This window comes from Phacochoerus africanus, chromosome 8, assembly GCF_016906955.1.
Source record: "Phacochoerus africanus isolate WHEZ1 chromosome 8, ROS_Pafr_v1, whole genome shotgun sequence".
Lineage (NCBI taxonomy): Eukaryota > Metazoa > Chordata > Mammalia > Artiodactyla > Suidae > Phacochoerus > Phacochoerus africanus.
The window spans coordinates 47,673,648-47,695,438 of NC_062551.1; the positions used below are offsets into that span (position 1 = coordinate 47,673,648).

At 51.3% G+C, this 21,791-nt stretch overlaps 1 protein-coding gene across 5 annotated transcripts; it reads right to left on the minus strand.

The window, feature by feature from the left end:
• Positions 1-3,862: 3,862 nt before the first annotated feature.
• HNRNPL (heterogeneous nuclear ribonucleoprotein L) lies at positions 3,863-18,205 on the minus strand. 5 transcript variants are annotated; one of them, XM_047789595.1, is made up of 13 exons: positions 18,076-18,127; positions 13,608-13,726; positions 12,797-13,034; positions 12,578-12,663; positions 11,516-11,612; positions 11,361-11,433; positions 7,941-8,012; positions 7,549-7,829; positions 6,353-6,474; positions 5,847-6,048; positions 5,085-5,142; positions 4,873-4,968; positions 3,863-4,291 (listed from the first exon to the last, which is right to left on the minus strand). In XM_047789595.1, the coding sequence occupies exons 3-13, from the start codon at positions 13,019-13,021 to the stop codon at positions 4,233-4,235; spliced, it is 1,371 nt and encodes a 456-aa protein (XP_047645551.1). In that variant the 5' UTR covers positions 13,022-13,034; positions 13,608-13,726; positions 18,076-18,127; the 3' UTR covers positions 3,863-4,232. The 5 variants fall into 5 exon arrangements, with proteins under 5 accessions (XP_047645551.1, XP_047645549.1, XP_047645552.1 ...); XM_047789593.1 differs by lacking the exon at positions 18,076-18,127 and adding an exon at positions 15,594-15,871; XM_047789596.1 differs by having other exon boundaries at positions 7,549-8,012; positions 18,076-18,205.
• Between the last annotated feature and the right edge of the window lie 3,586 nt (positions 18,206-21,791).

Below are 21,791 nucleotides of genomic sequence, written 5' to 3' on the forward strand. Positions count from 1 at the left end.
TTGGCACAATAGGAACCTGGCCTGAGGCGGTGATTCACTGTCCTCGAACATTCTGTGCAGGGGGCCACCACAGCTGTTTCGTAATGGTGAACGAATTGGAGAGAGCTGAGTGTCCAAGTCCGTAATGGCAGAATAATCGGAGCCCTGCCAGTTTGTAACCATGCACTTGTACCATATTAACTAAAAAGAAAAATTTCCTACTGAGGTTATCCAGTAAAAATATAGACCAACATTAAGTGCTGACTATATAATCCGAATTCCCACACCACTGGGCGGGCCGGGGGCGGGGGTGGGGTGGGTAGGGGTTTTACCTTGTACACAGCGGAAACCGGGATGGGGAGACGTCACTAGATTAAGGTCTCTGGGATTCAAGAGGGCTGAAGAGGGTATTTATGTGGCTCCTAAGTACATGTTCTTTTTTTTTTTTTTTTTTTAATGTAAGTTCCTGAGCCAGGGGTCGAGCCACAGCCACTGTAGAAGCAACACCAAGTAGTTATCCTGCAAGCCACATGGGAAGTCCATTAAGTACGTGTTCTTAATAAATATAAGGGGTTTTTTTTGGGGGGGGGTACTGCTTTTTAGGGCCACATCTGCAGCATATGGAGGTTCCCAGGCTAGGAGTTGAATTGGAGCTACAGCTGCTGGCCTGCACTACAGCCACAGCAATGCTGGATCCAAGCCACTTTTTTTTTTCTTTTTGCCTTTTGAGGGCCACTCCCGCAGCATGTAGAGGTTCCCAGGCTAGGGGCCTAATCAGAGCTGTAGCCACTGGCCTACACCACAGCCACAGCAACGCGGGATCCAAGCCACATCTGAGACCTATACCAGAGCTCAAGGCGACGCCGGACCCTTAACCCACTGAGCAAGGCCAGGGATTGAACCTGCAACCTCATGGTTCCTAGTCATATTCGATAACCACTGAGCCACAACGGGAACCCCCCAAGCCACTTCTGCGACCTATACCACAGCTCATGGCAATGAAGGATCCTTAATCCACTGAGTGAGGCCAGGGACCAAACTCACCTCATAGTTCCTAGCCAGACTTGTTTCCACTGCGTCAAGCCTGGAACTCCTAAATATAAGGCCTTTTAAAATCACTTTGGGGAGTTTCCGTCGTGGTGCAGCAGAAACAAATCCGACAAGGAACCATGAGGTTGCGGGTTTGATCCCTGGCCTTGCTCAGTGAGTTAAGGATGTGGCATGAGCTGTGGTGTAGGTTGCAGATGTGGCTCGGATCTGGCGTTGCTGTGCTCTGGCATAGGCCGGCAGCAACAGCTCCAACTAGACCCCTAGCCTGGGAAACTCCATATGCCGTGGGTGCGGCCCTAAAAAAGGACAAAAGACAAAATAAATAAAATAACTTCAGAAAAAGCCAGTTAGCCCAAGAATAAAAGTGTTTTACCAGTTCCCTGGTGGCCAAGAGGTTTCAGATTTGGACTTGTCTGGTGTGGCAGGGGTTGGATCCCTGGCCCAGAAACTTCCCAGGCTGCAAGGGCAGCCAAAAAAGACAAAAAGCCAAAAAAACAAAATCCAAAACACACACCCACCTCTGCAAAACCACTTAGTTTTTGTTTGTTTCTGGCTGCCTCAAGGCATAGGGAGTTGCAGTTCTGAGAACCACAGTCTCGACCTAAGCTGCAGCTGTGGAAATGCTGGATCCTTAATCCATCGTGTCCGGCTGGGGATCAAACTTGGGTCCAGTGCTCCCAAGATGCCACCAATCCCATTGTGCCACAGCAGGAACTCCTTGAATATGTTCCTTAGGGAGATGTTCATGGTGAACCTGTCTCTGGGCTAAAGGGGTTGTAGGGAATATCTTGGCTTCTTAATGACTGTGTGACAGGTAAGCTTTCTTAGAAAACAAAACTGGTTATCTACATGATGGAAAACTCTAGAACCACTATGCAGATACCAAGACAAGAGAAAAAAAAATTTAAGCATGGAGAACACTTAGTTACGTTGATATATATTAAAAAATGGTTATAGGAGCTCCCATTGTAGCTCATCAGGTTAAGAACCCAACATAGTGTCCGTGAGAACACAAGCTCAATCCCTGGCCACACTCAGTGGGTTAAGGATCTTGTGTTGCTGCAAGGTGCAGCATAGGTAGCAGATGTGGCTCAGATCTGAGTTGCTGTGGCTGTGGTGCAGGCCAGAAGCTGCAGCTCCAATTCATCCCTAATCTGGGAACTTCCATACGCCATAGAAAGAAAAAAAAAAGTTAGAGATGGCTGTGTGTATATAGAATATCTAGGACCTAACTCATAACTGCTAACAAGGGATGAAAACTGGGTGCTGGGAGGCAAAGTAGGGAAAGTAACTTTTTTTTTTTTTACCCCTTGATTAGCTTAACAATAAATTCTAGAAGACTTACAAGTTTATGGCCGGAAGGTGACCAGTTTCTGCTTGTCTAGAGGTTGTTTGACCCTCCCCTGATGAAGGAAAGTTTCTCCATCTGATAAATGCCATTTGACTTCATTAGATGTTCATCCTCCACACACACACACCCCCTCCCAGGGGCAGCCCTCAAAAAAAAAAGGGAACTCACCAAAAAATTGTTCCACTAAATAAAGTGACTGGGAGAGAAACTCCCCTCATGGCTCAGCAGTAACAAATTTGACTAGCATCCATGAGAATGTGGGTTTGATCCTTGGCCTACTGAGTGGGTTAAGGATCCAGTGTTGTCAGTTGCAGATGCAGCTGATCTGGAACCGTGGCTGTGACGTAGGCCAGTGGCTCCAATTTGACCCCTAGCCTGGAAATTCCACATGCCACAGGGGCAACCCTAAAAGTAAAAAAAAAAAAAAAAAAAAAAAAAAAAAGAGGGACTGAGGAATTGACTGAGGCTTTATCTTCTAACCTCATAGAAAAGCAGTGTTTATTTCATAAAATTAAGGCTTTTTTTGTTTTTAGAGCCGCGCCCATGGTGTATTTAACTTCCCAAGCTAGGGATTGAATTGGAGCTGTAGCTGCAGGCCTGTGCCAGAGCCAGAGTAACGTGGGATCCAAGATTCGTCTACACTGCGGCCCACAGCAATGCCAGATCCCTTAACTCGCTGTGCGAGGCCAGGAATCGAGCCTGCATCACACTGGACATAGCCAGGTTTGTTACCGATGAGCCACAAGGGGAATTCTGAGACTGGCTTCTACAAAAAAAGAAACTTTGGAGTTCCCGTCATGGCTCACTGGTTAACAAACCCAATTAATATCTATGAGGACGCAGGTTTGATCCCTGCCCTGCTCAGTGAGTTAAGGATCCCTCATTGCTGTGGCTGTGGTGTAGGCTGGCAGCTAAGGCTCCGATTCATCCCCTAGCCTGGGAACCTCCATATGCCGTGGATGCAGCCCTAAAAAGACAAAAACAAGCCCCCAAACCCACTTTTTTTAGGAAAAGTTTATTTTTTCAAATATTAAATTTACACTACTTAAAAAAATAAAAAGTGACTCCCACAACTATGCTGAGCTTGCTTGCGCAGGCCCCATGAAACTACCAGGTCTCCTGGACTTTGCTCAGGACTTTTAAATGCTAGGATCATCCTGTCTGTAGCCCTGGGCCGCCCTGCCCCTCAGGGCTGAGTCTGCCCCTCTTCAGAAGACCAAGTGGGGGAGCTCCCATCATGGCTCAGTGGTAACAAACCTGACCAATATCCATGAGGGTGAAAGTTTGATTCCTTGGCCCCCCTGAGTAGGTTAAGGATCTGACACTGCCTTGAGCTGTGGTACAGGCTGCAAATGCAGCTTGGATCTGCTATTGCTATGGCTGTGGTGTGGGGCGGCAGCTCCAGCTCCAGTTCAACCCCCCCTAGCCTGGGAACTTCACATGCCCAAAGAAGACTGAGAGGAAGGCAGACACACCCTGAAATCCCAGCAAGTGCTCTGTTTATTTTCCAAACAATTTTATTGAAATATGCCAAGAGTACATGGGCAGCACAAATGTATGAACAGGAAGAAAAAAAAAAAAAATCACATGTACAGTAATTCTTTAAAAAGTGAAGGTTAATCTTGGGAGATATCAGTTCCCCTTCCCCTCCCCCTTTAGACTTCCAGAGTTTCCATTATGGTTAAGTCTCTACTAACCTAGAATTAAAAGAAAGGAAAAAAAAAAAAAAAAAAGAGTACAGGAACATTTGCCAAAAAAAAAAAAAAAAAGGAAGAAAAAAGGAAAGAGAAAAACAGCATAAAGGAAAGAGAAATGTTTTCCTGCTCAGATGGGACTCTTCATAGGCACCTAATTAGGAGGCGTGCTGAGCGGTGGAGAAACACAACTTCAGGGTGTAAGGGTACGGCCCATCTGCCAAAGAAAGAAGAGGTGTGACTTGGGCCCCTCTTTGAAGGCTCCCCCGACCCAGAGTTCCTCTGGTTTGGCACACATCTCTGCAGTTTTCTGCAATTCACCCTCAGGGATCCAACTGGTCACCGACAGTTTTGAGACTCAAAAACGAGCCAAACACACAAAGCTTTTCTCCTTCTCTTCCTTCATTCAAGCCCATGGAGAGTCCTACTTCCAGCTCTTAGCTGGCACATGCCAGACCTACCCAGGAACTGGGTAGGCATATTTTACCTGCCGGCAAGTACAGCCTGTCCTGGGTACTATCTGAGCCAGCCTCTGACGCATAAAGAATGCCAACTCCCTGGAGGACAAGCCTGAATTAACTCCCAAGCCAGCAGAGTGGGTGGCAGCAAGCAGCCAGGCTGGCCTCCCATGGGAAATATCAGGCTGCTCTCCGGGCGACAGGTCCCACCTGCCTGTGCCAGTGGCAATGAGAAAATCTCTGGGGTCCTAACTTGATGGCAGGAAGGATGGCTCTGGCCCAAAGCCTGCCAACCCATTAGGCCACAAGGGGGCTGAGCGCAGGACACACAGATACTCACTTGGGTTTTTCATCTGGTAATGGTTCAGGAAGCCCAAAGTCTCCAGGGCATCACTTTTGGACTCCCACTCCAGCAGCCCAGAGGAGCTGCGTTCACCTGATGGGAAAACCAAAGTTATCTAGGTTGACCTGTGCAGGATTATCTAGGCTGACCTGTGCAGGAAGCAAGGAGCCAACCATCAACAATCAAAGGCGGCAGTGCAGTTGACTCACTTTTGCCTGAGAATACTTTCACAGAAGACGGCCGCTTCACTCCCAGCTCATCACAGATCTGCAACAGGCACAAAATAGACTCAGAAACACAAGCGGTGCCACATGTGGAATTCAAGCACAACTTAATGCTCGGATTTTTCTCAATAACAGCTTCTAAATTTTTATCACACACTGAAAGGTATTCCTGTGACCCCACCCCCACCCCCAAAATTGAGGAGCACTGCTCTTAACTATGATGTTCCCTAAACCAGGAAACTGCTTTTTCAACATCCCACCTTCAGCTGTTGTTTGGGTGTGTGCCAGCACTAGGTAAATAAATGCTGAACTCAAACAAGCAGTGTCGCAGGCCAGAGGAAGGTCCAAAGTCCAACTCTGCAGGCAGCCACATGTCCACCCTTCCCCCAGGCTGTTCTGGTTTCCTAATAGCAACTAAACAGGACCCTCCCTTCTAACGCTATGTGGGTACCAGAGGGCCTGACAATGTGGATGTTTTGAGACTGGGCCCTGATCACAGACAGGGAGGAATCTTCCTCAGCAAACAAGCAGCCACCCTAACTCACCAAAATGCAAAGAGCATGGCAAACTCCACTGTTGCTCAAGCTGGTGCCACGCTGAGCCTGTCTTGAACCCTGCTGCGTCCCTAGCACCCAACCCAGGGCCCAGCAAAACAAAAACTCAATAGGTTATTTGTTAAAAAACTAAAAATAAAATGCATGGCCTCCCCTGACAGCTGTTCTGGAGGACCAACTCCCTGTCACCCACCTCGAAGAAATTCTCTTCGGTCACCTCCAGAGGGGCATTGAAGAAGTGCAGCACATTGCTAGGGTGCTGGATGCGGTTCTTGGCTGCCTGCTCCGGAGTGGAGAACCGATTATTCCTCGATTCACTGAAGTCTTTATAACTGCAGGACCCATCTTCCAGCCCATATGACTGACCAGGCATGATGGCTGGTTGCTTGGAGACACTGGAGGACGGAAGGGGAGCCCTCTGTCAGACCTCAAATTGCCCCCCACCCTCTTTTGTGGCCACTTTCCTGTATGATAGCACTGTGTGCCTCACAGGGCACCGCTCCACAGCTAAGCTGAAGCTGACAGCTTCTCCTACCACATCAGGAGGACATCTGGGAACACACCTGCTACACCCAACTCCACGCTGAATCAGCATCTGGCTTCCCAGCACTCCTCTGAACTCTGTCCTAAGTGGGCCTCTTTCCCCTTCTCTTTTCAGGCCCTCTGACCCTCCGAAGCCCTGGGAGACTGGGGACCTACCAGACATTCAGCTTCTGCCCAAACATGAAGTTGTTGTTGAGGTGGGTAATGGCCCGGTCCACAGCATAGCCATCAGCCATCTCCACCATGGCGGCCCCCGGCTTGCTTTTCATGAATTTCACCTTGAGGAGAGGAGCTATAGTCAGCACCATTACCACTGCCCAGCTGCCAAAGACCCTTCTCCTGCCCCTTCCAAGTTAGTTAAAAACAAAATTCTACTCTGGATCTAGGCTTCCATCCCCTCACTTGTGAGTGGGGAATCAGACCAGAGAGCCTGCCTGGCCCACAAGTGCTCAGCCCAAACCAGGCAGCAGAGACAAGGCAGCGTCTCCCCACCACAAAATCTGACCCATGAGTGGGTGATTTAATGAAACACAACAGAAAAGTGGGCATGGGGGGGGGAAAGCATCTATTTCCATCAACATCTTCCATTAACAGACATTCATACAAATACAGAGCCATAATTGTGTGGCTCATGTTATAAAACACCAAAAAACCCCAGCAGTGCTGGCTCTGAAGCCAGGCTGTCCAGCTCTGAGTCCTACTCCCACAAAAAAGGTACGTGCCCTCCATGCTTGTCTCATAAAGAATTTCTGAAACTAACTAACAACATGTACCTTATTAAAATGTTTGATACAGAAAGAATGAGCTAATATTAAACGGGCCAGGCCACAGGCTGCAAACTCAAAGGCTTGAATGAGTTTGACAGAAGAAACAACTTAGTCTGAGGAGAGCAGTCAACAGGCAAGCCCAGCCAAGAATGCCTCAAGCAAGGAAGGCAGGCCCAGTGTTGCCAGATCATCTTAAGGGTTCTGGAGAAAATCCCACTGAGCTTTATCTGTGACAGGTGAAATTCATAAGCCGTGTTCATGCAACATCATGTATCAGTACTTTTATGCGGTACACTCGTTTTAAGGACTTGGATGTTGTCACCGCTGTGCTTGGATTTGATCCCTAGCCAGGAATTTCTGCATGTTGCTGGTGCGGCCAAGAAGAATTTTAGTAAGTAAAAAACCACGCACATACAGTGAGGACCAAATAAAATCAGTCTGCAGTATTATGTGATTAAACAAGTTACCCTCTCCGGACCTGCTTGCTCCTAAAGAGGCTCCTTCCCCTTTGTTCACTGTGGGGCCAGAAGGTCAGGGCGGCCTGCCAGGTGTACAAGGAAAGCAGAGAACCTAGCAGAAGCTCACCTTCTCCACATTGCCATACAAGCAGAAGACATTGAAGACCCGGTCACAGTTCATCTTAGATTGATCCAAGCCATAGACCATGAGCACAGGGCTGTCGGCGTGGGGGCCATACTCGGGTGGTGGGGGAGGGGGTGGGGGGTGCCCATACTGGGGGCCGTAGCGACTTGGGCCCCGGCGGTGACCCCCCACTGGTGGGCCCATCCTTCTCCCTTCGTAGTGAGGTGGGGGGGGCCCGTAGCCCTCATCATGGTAATGGCTGTGGTACCCACCGTGGGGCCCTCCTGGGGGGTGGGAAGGAAAAAGAGGGAGGACGGGTGAGAATTTGCGCGTCGGGCGGCGGGCAGGGGCACATGAGCCACGGGAGTCCACGGAGGGGAACCCCCTGCCCTCACCATATTCTGCGGGGTGATCTCCCAGGAGAGGGGGCTGCCTCTGGCGTTTGTTAGGGTTGCTGCCAGGGTCACCTGTAGACAGAGAGAAGAGTTAGAGCCAAACTTGGAAAAAGGGGCACCCCTTCCTCTTGACTGCAGAGGCTGTTCTCAGCACCCCTCAGCTCCTGCAAGCCTGGGCACCAGCCTCACAAGGGCTACTGGGGCCTCCATCCTGCGGCCAGATGGACCCAGGGTGCGAGTGAAGCCCCAAGCTTTAAGGCTGGAGCCCACTGTCCCCATTCCCCGCCCCCAAGCAGGCTGCTTCCATTTCACTGTGAAGGACGTAGCCGGGTTCTGGCCTCTCACCTGCCCTGGCTCTGGCAGAAACCCAGCTTTTGGCCCTATGAGTAACTTGCAGCCACTATGAAAGGGACTATGGGGGCCAGAATAGCTTTCTAAAACAACTCCCAATGAAGGAAGAGGAGTTAAATGCCAGAAAATAACCCAGGGAAAAGCAAAAAAAAAAAGAAAAAAAAATCATGCCCTTGAAGCCACAAGGTTCTAGGAGCTCTAAGCCCCCCTCTCTACAAAGACCACTTTCTCAATCTCCAGTCCCAGCCACCCTCCCACCTAGCCACGTCCAACCCAAGGAGAGGGACTGTAGGAAAGGACAAACAGGGCGACATCAGCATCAGTTCAAATGAGCGGTCATGTACAAGGCATTGACAGGCTTAGACAATGGCGCAGATCCACCCCCGCCCCATCCGTCCCCAGCTGCAGTTCACCATCGCTACCAGCAACCCCGCACTTGAGTGGCAGCGCTGTGCTGAACGCTTTACAGACATACATCACCGTTTCTTAAATTCCTCACAACAACCCTATGAGGTAGGTACTATTTCAACCCCATTTTACAGATAAGGAAACTGAGCAGTTAACTTTTAACTGAGCAGTTAAAAGACACTTGGTCCGAGGTCACAAAGCAAGTGAGTGGCTGAGCCGGGATCTGAACCCAGGCCTGGCTGACTCCAAAACCCAGGGCTCGGGACCATTGCCCTTTCCTGCCACCCGGCCTGGGTTTTGTTTTCCAACAGTCATTACAAAGATGGAAAAGGGCTACTTACAGCAGAAGTACAGAGTACAAAGTCCATTTGTCACAAAAAACAAATCTGTATTTTCTCTTACCATTGGACGCTTCAACAGTGAGTTAGCACAGTTCTGAAAGATGGCGTCCCATCAAACATACACTGCGACCCTGCATCACATGGTTTTACAGTCATAAATACAAGTTACGGTACACATCCGCTACAACTTTTTTTTTAAAGAATTCTTTTAAAAGTCAATGCTTTGATTAAACCAAAAATGGCTCACAGATGTTCTGTCCTCAGAAGATACCAGAAAGTGGAAAATAAAGGTGTATGAAGTGGGTAGTGTCCCTCCATGTTGTCACCTCCTCACATTGTGTGCTGCAGTGCGGTGCTTCTGGCTGTGTAGCGCTCCATGTGCGTGTCTCCTGGTTATGAGGTGTGCCAGTGGCCCCACTATGCCCGCGCTTTTGGCCTTGGGAGCACGCCTGGTTACCCGCCAGCAGGTAACTGTGTACCTCTGAGCTGTTTGGCTGTCTGGTTTTAGGTCTGTTTTGGTTTTTTGATTTTTGTTGCTGTTGTGGTTTAAATTTTTTTTTTGATTTCTGATCTCCAGTTGGTGCAGATTATGTTGGCAGCCGATGACTGCAGAAAAAATAAAAATATCAAAACAGAAAAGAAAAAAAAAGCCCTCCCCAAACCAAAGGACTTAAAAAACAAACAAAAACAAACAAAAAAACCAAACCCACATGGCGAGGAATGGAGAGGATCCTATCGTCTTGGAGGCCCATGGAATCTACTTCAGTCTATGAAACGTTCTCCGAAAAGAGCGCCGCTGGCTGGCTGGGAGAGCTCTGTTCTCTGTGTTTCCTACTTCTGTGTACATTTTCGGGTTCAAGTTTGCTTGGATTTTGACTTTTTTTTTTTTAATGTTTAATAAAAAAAGCAGTGTCTGCTGCCATGTTGCGTCTCTTTCTTTGTCTCTGTCTGCCTCTGTCTCTGTGCTTGTAGCTGTTCCTTGGAGCGCGGTGTGGTGTTCTTGATGTAGTGAGCTCAAGTCTGCAGCTGTTTCTGGGGACGTGGTGGAGGCTGCGTGTTCTGTTCTCTCCAGGAAGAGCTAGTGGTTTCTACCCTGTGTGTTGGTGAGCAATGTGCAGAGGCAGAGCCGCTGAAGTCTGGTTCCCGAGGGGGTGGCGAAGCACCGCCCTCACTCCAGGTCACCTCATCAGCTCATCAGTTTTTGACCCCCAGCCTGGGGGGGCGGCCAAAGCTGAGAGGCATCAAAACCAATGCACAGCCAGCCCCTGCCACTAGCCCCTGCCGGTCTGCACATCTTCTATTTATGTTCCTTGGAGAAGAAATGGTTGGTTGCCATGTTTCTGTTAGCAGTCATGTAATGCCATTGCCCGCTCTGGTACATTCACTTGGTCACCAATTTGCCTCTGACCTCTGGAGGGGGCAGTCAGCCCCATAGCGCCCATTTTGAGGGTCCTTGGGAAGAGTCTAGCCCGCCCAGCCCACTGCTTCCCAGCTGCAATGGCGAGCAAGACAGGCCTGCCTAGGAATGGGGGCCTCTGGCCTTCCAGAGCCTGTGAGATGTCAGCAACCAGCCTGCTCCCTCAGCCCATGGCCTAGTCCCGACGTATCAGACCAAGATAGAAACAGAGATGGATGGTCTTGCTGAGGGGGTGCCGCTGTTTTTTCAAAGGCAATTCTCCACCTCTCCCTCCTATTCAAGGCAAATCATTCTTGACAGATTTTAGGAAGGGGGCTGTCCATCTGGGCCCCCTGCAGAGATGTTGTCTGCCCTCTATAAGTGAGGTGAGGCGTCTCCGCCCTGCTCCAATCCAGGGTGTCTCACCTCCACAAGGTCAACTTGCTCAAAGGCTCTGCTGCAAAGGCCTGGGAGCCCGCATCACCTCCCAATCTGTTCCCCCCAACAGGCAGACCCTCTCAATAGTGAACAGCAAGGGGACCATCCCTGGTCCAGCGAGAATGGAGAGTCAGTGGCCCCTAAGCAGGCTCCTAGAAGGGAAGCAGCAGAATCTGTTTGGGAGCTGCTACTGGTTCGTAAGCCATTGCTCAGTGAGGCCCTGCTCCCCACCCGGCCCAGGCCTCTGCCTTGACCCTGGTCCCTCAGCCACATCAAAGGGCCCAAAGCAGCAGCTAGGACCTACAGAGACCCCTCATTCACCCTCTCCCATTGGAGTATGTCCTCCAAGAGGTGACCCCCCAAGGCCCTCCCATGTCCACAGGGAGCCCAATGGCATTACATAACCCTGAGCCCAGGTCTATGAAGTGCACTTGTCAAGTGAAGGCAAGGCGGGTGTATTTAGAACAAAGTGGCCGTCAGGATTACCTTGTCCACTGAGATTTGGGTTTGTGTAGTCCCAAGTATCCTGATCATTCTTGAACACGTTCAAGCGTGTAGGCTGTAGGGACAAGATAAAGTTTGAGATCAGCCAGGCCCCAGATTTGCCTGGGAAGCTAACAGGGGCAGTTTCCCAAACCTACCTTCGCATATTCGATCTTCAGAGTGCAACACCCTGAATAGATATCAGCCCCATTGAGTGAGGCCTTGGCTCGCTGGGCACTCTGCACAGAGTCAAATGTGAGGAAAGTTAAGGAAAAGTCCCATCCTGAGAGTGCCTTAGAAAGTTTCAAATTGTGCCAAAGAGGGATGAAGGCAAGGCAGCACCTAAAGACTGCTCCATGCAGGCTTCGGGGTTAGCTCACCGCCTACAGCCACTTGATGGAGCCAGCTGGAGTGCTGCCCTGAACAGCAGGCCCTGGCCAGAGATCCTGTGACCTTCTCTGCTCACCCCCTGCCCAGCCCAGAGGTAGCAGCAACCTTGTGTGCCACTACTAAACCTGAACGATCCAGGAAACATCAAGTAGGTCATACTCCTCCTGTGAAAAATCCAGAGGCTTTCCACTACGCCCACATCCAAGCTTTACCCCACCACGTGGGATGCCCTTCTTCCAATATCATAACCAACCCTCCCCCCCATGTCAGCCATTCTTCAGCTGGCAAGCTTTCTCCAACACTAAGCTCCTGCCCATCTGAGGACCTTAGCAGAGGCAGTGTCCTGAGCCTGAATACCAGCTCCTACGTCCTCAAAGAAACTCAGTTACTAACTCCTCAGAGACTTTCCCAGGACCCCTGTGAATTCTTTCCTCTTGTATTTCGCAGCATGCTGTTCTTCCCCTTCGCATTTTAAACTCTGCATTTTCACACTACACAGGTGACCGACCCTTGAACACAGGTGTATGTGTGAGCACATGTTTTAGGAGCTCCAACCCTCTGTGCAGTTAAAAATCCATGTATCCAACCAACCACAAATGGTGCAGCACGATAGTATGCATTTAGTGAGTGAAAACTGGACACACGATTCAAATCCATTCTGCTCAAGGGCCAATTTTTTACATCTATTTACTAACCATACCTTCACAGGCTCTATGAAAGCAGTAGCACATGGCAGGCACTCAGAAGACACATGACAGATGAATGGATGGACCCCTACGGAGCCTGTGAGCCCCCAACCCAAGGAACACCTGTTTCGCAGCAAAGGATATTCCACCATGGCCTGGACTCCATTCTTCCGGAAAATGACGATTCTCTGGACAGGACCACAAGGGTTACAGATAGTATAAAGTACATCCTGTAAAACCAAAGACAGGCAAGATGAAGAGGCACTGGCAGGTCAATATGACTCAGGGGAGAAGACAAGGGAGAAAAAGCAGGAGAGAAATATCACAGAAGAACCACCTAAACAACTAACTGCTGTCACGCACCGTGGTAATAGAATAGATAGGGTTCAAGATGGTAAAGAGAAGCACACTGTTGACGCTCCGAGAGTCATCTGAGTCCCCAGGGCGGGAGATCTTCTGGCTGGTGGAGTAATTGACAAAAGCTGGGTGGCCCGCAATGTAAATTTGGTTGTCTGCTGCGTAGTTCACGGCGTTGCAAGCCCCCAACACATCTTCAAATTCCACCAACGCTTGTCTCTTTTTAGGCATTACCACCACATAGCTGGCAGAGAGAACACAGATTACAATCCTCTCAGGGGATGGAGACAAGGAGTCAGAAGGGCCTCAGTTTTCCACAAGCTGACTCCTCCCTGGCCTCTGGATTCCTCTGGCCCCACCATGGTTTCCTGACCTGAGCACCCCTTGCCATAAGTGGCACAACAAGAGGTGTATACAGTTTGGGCATCACCTTCTTTGGGAAAGGTTTCTTCCCAATCCCTCACCTGATTAAACCAGATGGTCCCCCATCACAGTGCTGACCGCTCTGGATAGGGAACTGTCTGGGACGAGTCAGGACAGTTTTGTTCACTACTCTTTACCACTACCCACCACCTCCTGTACCAAAGAGGCAAAACTACAAGGCACAGAAGGAGAAAAGGAAGGAGAAAAAAACCCTGCAGAACTTGCTGTTAACTGATTCAAAGTACAATGACTAACCCCAGGAGCAGAGGAGCCTAAGACCTAGCTACAAGCAGCTAGACCGAAATGACCACACATTCACATCCAACCAGACACCCAGCGACACACAGGACACCAAGGAGTTGACTACCCAACCCCTGGCGTATGAGCTGAGTACCTAATGGGTCCAAACTCCTGCAAGGCCTCCACAAGGTCAGCTTCCACCACGCCGTCAATCAGGCCCCTGATGTGGACAACTGGGGAGGCAGGGGTTTTGTGTGGATCATCGTAGTTCTCCTGACAAAACAAGCAAAAATAAGACTTCACTTTCTGCTGTACAAAATGGTGGCCTATGAGCTTCTGTGCTGTTGGGGTCCCAGTCAAAGCATTTGAGCCAAGGAGGACACACAGGGCAGACAAGGGGACCAATCACCCCAAAAGGATTCTGGGCCAGCAGAGCACATGGCCTGAGTGTATGGCCACGTGCCTCATAGTTCTCACTGTAGCTTCTGAGGATGGCAAAATGGAGGACTAAGCAAATTCCATTTTATATTCCTCCCAGAACCTGTCTGTTCCTGCTGGTCAAGGAAATGTGGGAAAAGAATGGCTTGGAAAGAGGACATCACGGACAGAACTCAATTTGCTGCTCCAGTCTGAACCAGGACATCCACTCCAGCTTCTGTGCCCTTCCAACCTAGCCAAGCATTGCTATCCCGCACCACTTATCCCCAGGTCCAGTAGCTCCAGAAGCTGTAACAACCAGGTCAGTCTTGGCTGCTTCTGGCCGTTAATTACTCTCCCACCAACATCTGTGTTGGAAAATTCTACTTAGGCCCAACTTAGGTGAAGGAAAGTTTTTCAGGAAAACAAAACTCCAACCTCTATCACTAAAAACCAAGACAGTTCCCTTCCCAAGGGAAGGAAGTATCTTTCCACCCACAGCCTCTGGGAAATCAAAAGGAAAGTAACTTTCTCTACCTCTGCCCAGCTCTGGGCCCAGCCTGCCACTTGAACTACCAGGCAGAAGCCCATGGAACGGAACAGAATCGGATTCTATTTCAGGAATGAACCACACAAACCACAGGAGGCACACCCGCTCGATGGCTACCAGCTCAGCGATTTGGAGTTCCAGAGCCCCTAATCCCAACCCCTCCCTGCAACAGCTACGGGACCTAGACGGATTTACTTCACCTCAACAGTAATACCACGCCCTATCTTCTACAGGAGTGTCAAGAATTCAATTGAGATAACTTTAAAGCGCACGGAACAAGACCTGGAACAGTTTAAATGCTAGTAAATCACAGCTACAGCGTGCTATTAAAACCTGGAAAACCCGGCAAAAGGCTGACCGTGACCGGGAGAGGACTTCATGAACTTCCAGGGAGAAGGAACCGGGCTCCAGGTCAGCAGTAACAACTGGTAGCCTCTTCCGCCTAGGGGATTGAAGAGGCTCCAATCCCTTCCAAAATGCCCACCCTCAGGGAACATTTTGATTGGAGAAACCGACTGCATCCAGTTAACCCCTAGAAATTGTAAGCAAACTTGTGATAACTCCAAAGCTTGGCTTAAACTTCCAAACGCCCAAGACCTTTCACAAGCCCTTCTTCCGGTTTTCGATGCCCACAAAAACGAGGAACATATCCTGGTCTAAAAAAACACCCTTAAATAAATGAATTTCTGTACAGGGACAAACCATGACGCTACAAAAACTAAAAACGATCAGGCAGAATTCCCCACTCAAGCACGGAAAAATGCCACCGCCCACGCGCTCCCCGCGGTGCCCCCCCCCAACAACCGCCCACGAGGCCGGGGCAGGAGCAGTGCGCCTGCGCAAGGGGCCAGACAGGAAAACGATAAAGAAAAACGGCCAGGCCGCGTGCCTGGCCCCCACAAGCTAGCCCGCGGCGCCTGCGCAATGCGCCAGCCGCAGCGCGAGCAGTTTCCTCCACCCCCACCTCGGGATATCGCGCACGCGCAAGCGCCTGTCCTCGCGCAAACCCCGCCGTTTGCCCAACGTCTGCCCCTCCCCCACTCCACCCCGTCCTTCAGCGCGAGGGCCTGGGCGCGTGCGCACAAACTCAGCCACCTAAAATTAATACTCTCTAGATTGGCAATCTTCCCTCCCTTCCCCGGCCGTCTCCGGCGCCTAGGGCCCTGGCCTCACCCCGCCGCCGCCGCCCGCCGCCCCGGCTCCACCGCCGCCGCCGCCTCCATGCTGGTCGCCGGCGTTGTCAGTCTTGAGCCGCTTAGGGGCCCGGCCGCCCTCACTGCCGCCGCCGTAGTAGCGGCCACCGCCGCCTCCGCCTCCCGCCGCCGCCATCTTCACCATCGCTCCGGACCGCCGCTGCTGCTCGTCCGGCTGCTGCCTCTGCTCCAGCCGCCGACGCCGCTTCTCCGCCCGGGGCAGCAGCCTCCGCGACATGGCGGCGCAGAACCCGCCTCCCCCCGCCTCTCATTGGGGGAGGGACACGCCCGTCACTCGCCGCCCCCACCCGATAGGGGGAGCCACTGGTCCCGCCGCAGCGGGAGGGGAAGCCTCCGTCCGCCTTGCGTGCCTATAGGACAAAGACCACGCCGTTCTGCAAGAGCGCCCGCCCTCGTTTGTCTGGGACACTCCTTATAGGCGAGCGCTTTCTGCAAGTTATTTTGCCGACCCCACCGCCTTAAAATAAACTCCAATTTGATAGGTCGGATTTCTGGCACAGCCTGGCCTCCTTTGGAGTACCTGATAGGAGCGGCGCTCCCCAAGCTCCTGAAAAGCCCCGCCTCCTTCCCGCTCTTACTGGTTTTCTCCCTCGTCCATCAAACAGAGAGCCCTTAGTCATCCAGTCGCAGCGACTCCCCCAGCCTCTCCACAAGGAGAGATGGAGGCCCCTCCCTTTTGCTTTTCACTACTGGCTGCTGTAGATGTCCGTTGTTTGGGTCTCCACCCGATTAGTCATTTGAGAGTGGAATCCTCTCCCCAGATTGTAGGACCACTGGTGGGCCCTGATTGGGTGGAAAAGGGGAGCCCATCCCAGGCCCGTAGGCGCTCTTTGGCGCAGTCCAGGAAAGGATGGGAGGCGAGAACGCATGCGCGAACTGCTTTCTGGCGCCTCCGAAGACGGGGCAGCCCTCCAAAGGAGCGGAGGCCTGAAGTACCTTGAGTAGTTTTTGATTTGCTGTGAGCAGCACTGGAAGCCTACACCAAGTTACAGGGAAACGGCCAATGTAGCTCTGTCCCCGTCACTATATCCTATTCCTCTCTATCGCTAACTTTCACAGTGCCAGAGGAATTGTTTTTAAAAGTCCCTGTCTGACCTTTTTCTCAGTATAAAACCATTTGCTGCTGCCAACCGTCTAACCCTGTCCGGTTTGCCGGCATTCTTTCACCACTCCACCTCTAAATTCAGCCACAATAACTCAGTTTGCAGAAAGAAAAGGATTTTTCGCGCACCTCTCGATCTTTGGCCAAGCACGCCTTTCCAAACAGAACACTTTCTCCACTACCCCAGAACTAAGGAATAAATTTCTCTAGCCCGTGCTCAGTTCACTCTTAAAGTGTCCCTAGTCCCTACCAGCCCAGACCGCAGGGCTTCCCCCATGATAATCCCTGATCACTCAGCCCAATGATTTTCACGCGACAGCCTTTACAGGGTTATCACAGTTTGGTTCTGGGTGGGTTGGTTCTGTGTGGGCAAGGGAAGGGTGGTCCCCGCCTCTGCCTTAGACTGGCCTATCTACCAAACGCAAGGTGTATGTAGCACCCAGCAAAGTGCTAGCATTAGCACTCTGCAAAGGGAGTAGTTCTAAGCGTCCAGTGGGCCTCATTTTCTTAGGGCCAGGCCAACCCGCAGAGGACACCCTCCCTCAGTCTCTAGAGTCCAACAACGCCCAATAGTTGGAACCAGGGGGCGGGGCGGGGCGGGAGCTGACCTAGGATGCCGCCCTATGGGCTCTAAGGTTATGGGGCTGCCTGTTGGTGGGAAGGAAGAAGCAGTCAAGAAGAGAGGAGACAGTAGTGGAAAATGCGGGGGCGGCCCCCCTAAAGATGCTCCTGAACCTTTCCACCCGGGTGAAAGGAAGTTCCCGAAATGGAGGTCCCGGTGGAAACTAAGTTAGAAATGGGATCAGTGGCACTAAGACATTGGGACCGGGCCTGGTAGGTCCGCGGGTTTGGAAAGAGAAAAAAGTTGAGGATTGGGCTGTGGGGATCTAAAACAGCTCCCAATAACCCCGGGAAGACCCGAAAGGGCGGAGAGTAGAAATGGGGGACCGCTGGGCGCCACCAACACGTGATCTGTGCTGCGGTGCAAAGGCGGGGCGGGTCCCACTGAAAGGCGGGGTCCCAAGGTCCCGACGTCAGAGGAATGCGGTGGGGGGAGGGGAGAGAGGGGCCCCTCCCCTCCCCGCCCCCGCGCCCGGCCCGGACGCCCCTCGCGCCGGCGCGCGGCGACGGGACGCGACGGAACCGTCCCTCTCGCGGCACCTTCCAGGCAGCTCGCCCGCCCCAGCGCGCCCATGGCGGGCGACCCGGTGGCCGTGTTATCTGCACCCCCGCGCTCCCGGCCCCCGCCCCTCCCCCACCCCATGCGCTCGGGCCACGGGCAGCGCCTCCCCTACGATCCCCCCGCACCGCTGCCCGACCCCTCGCCCCGAGTCCCTACCAGTTCGGCGGCGAGCCTGGCCGGCCGTCCGAGATCGAAAAGAGCAGACACTGGGAAGTTTTGGGGGAGGGAGGGGCGGGCCTTAAAGGGACCACGACCTCTTTCCAGCCAGGAAAAAAAGAAAGGGGGGGGCGGTAGAGGTGGGGAGACCGAGAGGTGCTCCGCGGTTGAATCGAGAAAGCAGCGTAAAAAAGGAACGGGAAGACTCTCGCGTCCCTTTTCTCCAAACACCCCCAAACCCTCACCTCCCCCCTGCCCCTATCCCTCACAGAAAGTCGCACAGTTACTTGAGAATCACGCCTTAATCCTTCTGGTCAGCCACGTGTTGTGCTGGTTGAGGTAGATGCTGAGGTGCACATTGTGCGGGTGGGGAAATGGGCTCGGAGGACGCAAGCGACTAACCCAGGATCCCACAGCTTGTAAGTGGCATAGTAAGATTTGTCTGCCACCAAAGACGCAGAACCACTGCACTGCAGGGCCTGTTACGGTTCTGGGGGCTGCACTATCCCTTGGAAGTTAGAGAGTGGGCCCCGGGGTCAGACTGCTAGCGTTCAAGTATGGACGCTGCCCCTACATCTCCTGTGGCCTTGGGAAAGTGATTTAGCATGCTGGGGCCTCCGTTTCCTCACCCATTAGGAGGTTGGTAATATCGCCTGCCTCTCTGGGTGGTCTTGAGAGGTGCCCAGAATGTCTGGAAGTGGACCTCAGGTCTACCTCCCTTTCACAAATAGGCAAAAGTAAGGCACAGAGGGGAAAGACAGCTGAAATTCACAGTTGGGCAGCCTGGGAAAAAGCAAGTCCTTCCCTCCTTAACACTCCCACCGCTTAATCTGACCCACGTGGGCCCATCCAAATCCATTCCTAACCCTTTCTTGTTCTCCCCCGGCGCAAACACCCGTTTTCCTTCTGTTCATCAAATACCCAAAGTTCACTTCTGACTTTGCACTGGCTGTTCCTCTGCCTAGAATACTCTCCTCCCAGATCTTTGCTCCTGGTCTGACACACCTTGTCTCAAATATTACCTCCTAAACACTCCAGCCTAGTTAGCTCCCTCATGCTCATTAATAATCATGACTTCCGGTTTATCGTCCTCTTTGCTTTTATTGCCATGTGAAAATATCTAGTTATTTAATTTCTGTCTCCTCACTCGAATCTGGGCTCTGGGCCAAAAGAGAGTATGTTTTAACTACTCCAAGGACCTACCCTGGGGTCATCTATTCACTCAACAGATGCTTATTAAGCCAACACTATTTGGGGCATCTGGGATGAAATGGTGAACAAGATAGGAAAAAATTGGAGTTCCCTGGTGGCCTAGTGGATAAGGACCTGGTGTTGTCTGTATTGTGGCTCTGATCTCTGCCATGGTACAAGTTCAATCCCTGGTCCAGGAACTTCTGCCTGCCGTGGGCATAGCCAAAAAATAATAATAATACATAAGTGATCTTTATAGGTAACAGGAGTTTCCACTGTGATGCAGTGGGTTAATGATCCAGTGTTGTCTCTGAGGTGGCATGGGTTCCATCCCTGACACAGTACAGTGGGTTAAGGATCCTGTGGCATAGGTTGCAGCTCCTCAGGCTTGGATTTGACCTCTGGCCTGGGAACTTCCAAATGCCTCGGGTGTTCCCCCCCCCCCGCAAAAAAAGGAAGGTTATTCTGAGAAGGTGACATTTTAGCAAAGCCCTGAAGCAGGGAGAGAGAAGCTCATGTGAATACTGGAGAAAAAGCATACCAAGAGGGAACAGCCAGTGCAAAGGCCCTGGGGTGAAAAAAATTGTGCCTAGTGTGTCCCAGGAATTGCTTTGTGGCTGGAGTAGAGGGACAGGGGGTAAGTGGTAAGTGATGCCATCAGAAACCTAAGCTACAACTCCGGTTTTCGACCCCTAGCCTGGGAACTTCCATGTGCCGCGGGTGTGGCCCTAAAAAGAAAAAAAAAGAAAAGAGACATGTCTAGTTTGGTAGATGGTAGGTTTAATAAGCAAGGGAACTAACATAAGAGAATAAGAGGCTTGTCTGGGGCAGCCGCAAGATGAATAGATCTCTGCACCCGCCTGCCAGAATCTTTAAAAAAAAAGTTTTTCGTCTTTTTAGGGCCACAACTGCAGCTTATGGAGGTTCCCATGTAGGGGTCCAATCCAAGCTGTAGCCACCAGCCCACGCCAAAGCCACAGCAACGCCGGATCCTTAACCCACTGAGCAAGGCCAGGGATCGAACCTGTGTTCTCAGGGATGCTGGTCAGGTTCGCTAACTGCTGAGCCACAACAGAAACTCCCCAGCAAAGGGCTTTTAAAGGCCAAGTGAGGGAGAAGGGGTTGTAGAGTTTGTGATCAGCTCATGCACAATTCTCTAACTGGTTCCTGTTGAGAAAACAGGGCAGTGTCACGGGGTAAACATTATCAACCCTTAGGCTCCAGGAGTCCTGGGGGCTGTGTGTTCATGGTTATCAAGAAGTCAACCTCTTCCACTTGGTGGTAGGTTTTCATGTCTGTAGAACAACTCAGGAAATATGCAGCAGATACTATCATCCAGGTACTTCAGAGGAGCTAAAGCAGAGCATAAGGGGGCAGGGTCTGCCCTGTAGGGCCCTGTTTAGTTACACATGCAAGGGTTTATTTCTAGAATTTGCATTTCTAACAAGCTGCAGCCAGGAACCCTTGATATACAGTATCAGATTAAACCTGAAACTGGAATGGGAGTTCCTGCAGAGATGCAGTGGGTTAAGGAGCCGGCGTTGCCACAGCTGTGGCTTAGGTTGCAGTTGCAGCTTGGATTCGATCCCTAGCCTGAACTTCCATATGTCATGAGTGTGGCTGAAAATGAAAAAAAAAAAAAAAAAAAAGTTAAAAAAATAATAGGAGTTCCTGTTGTGGCTCAGTGGTTAACAAATCCGACTAGGAACCATGAGGTTGCGGATTTGGTCCCTGCCCTTGCTCAGTGGGTTAACGATCCGGCGTTGCCGTGAGCTGTGGTGTAGGTTGCAGACGCGGCTCAGATCCCGCGTTGCTGTGGCTCTGGTGTAGGCCAGAGGCTTCAGCTCTGATTGGACCCCTTACCTGGGAACCTCCATATGTCGCGGGTGTGGCCCTAGAAGAAGGCAAAAAGACAAAAAAAAACCCAAAACACCAACAACAAAACAACTGGAAAGGAGGTTATATTTTTCGAGAAGTCATAGAGAAGCCCTGCAAGAGGCAAAGGAGTCAGACCTGCATACATCTGGAGAAGTTGTTCCAGGTGAGACAGGAGGAAAGGGGACAGGGCACGACCCTGAAAAGAATGACACAGCCGCTGAGGATACAACAAGAACGGGGTAGAAACAACTCGGCCCAAGACCGTAGATTTGACTTTCTGTAGACCTTGAGCCTGACTATATACCCATATAATAAATTAGCACGTACGAAAAGACACGCCCACAGGTGCCACCACAGGTCTGAGGCCAACCAGACCATAAAAGGCCGAAAAAGCGGTGCAGGGACCGATTCCTGGAAATCCCCTTCCCCAAATAATGAGAATATTCCCCTTTCTCATTCACATGTGAAATTACCCAGCGCATGAAAACCACCCCCACATCCTAGGGCCTCTCTCCCCTGAGACCCTCCACATTCTGCCTGTGGAGTGGGTCTCTCTCTAAATAAACGCGTTTTCACTTTGACACACTCTTGAATTCTCTCCTATGTTAAGCCAAGGACCCCGCACTCTGGCGGCACATCCCCGGGAC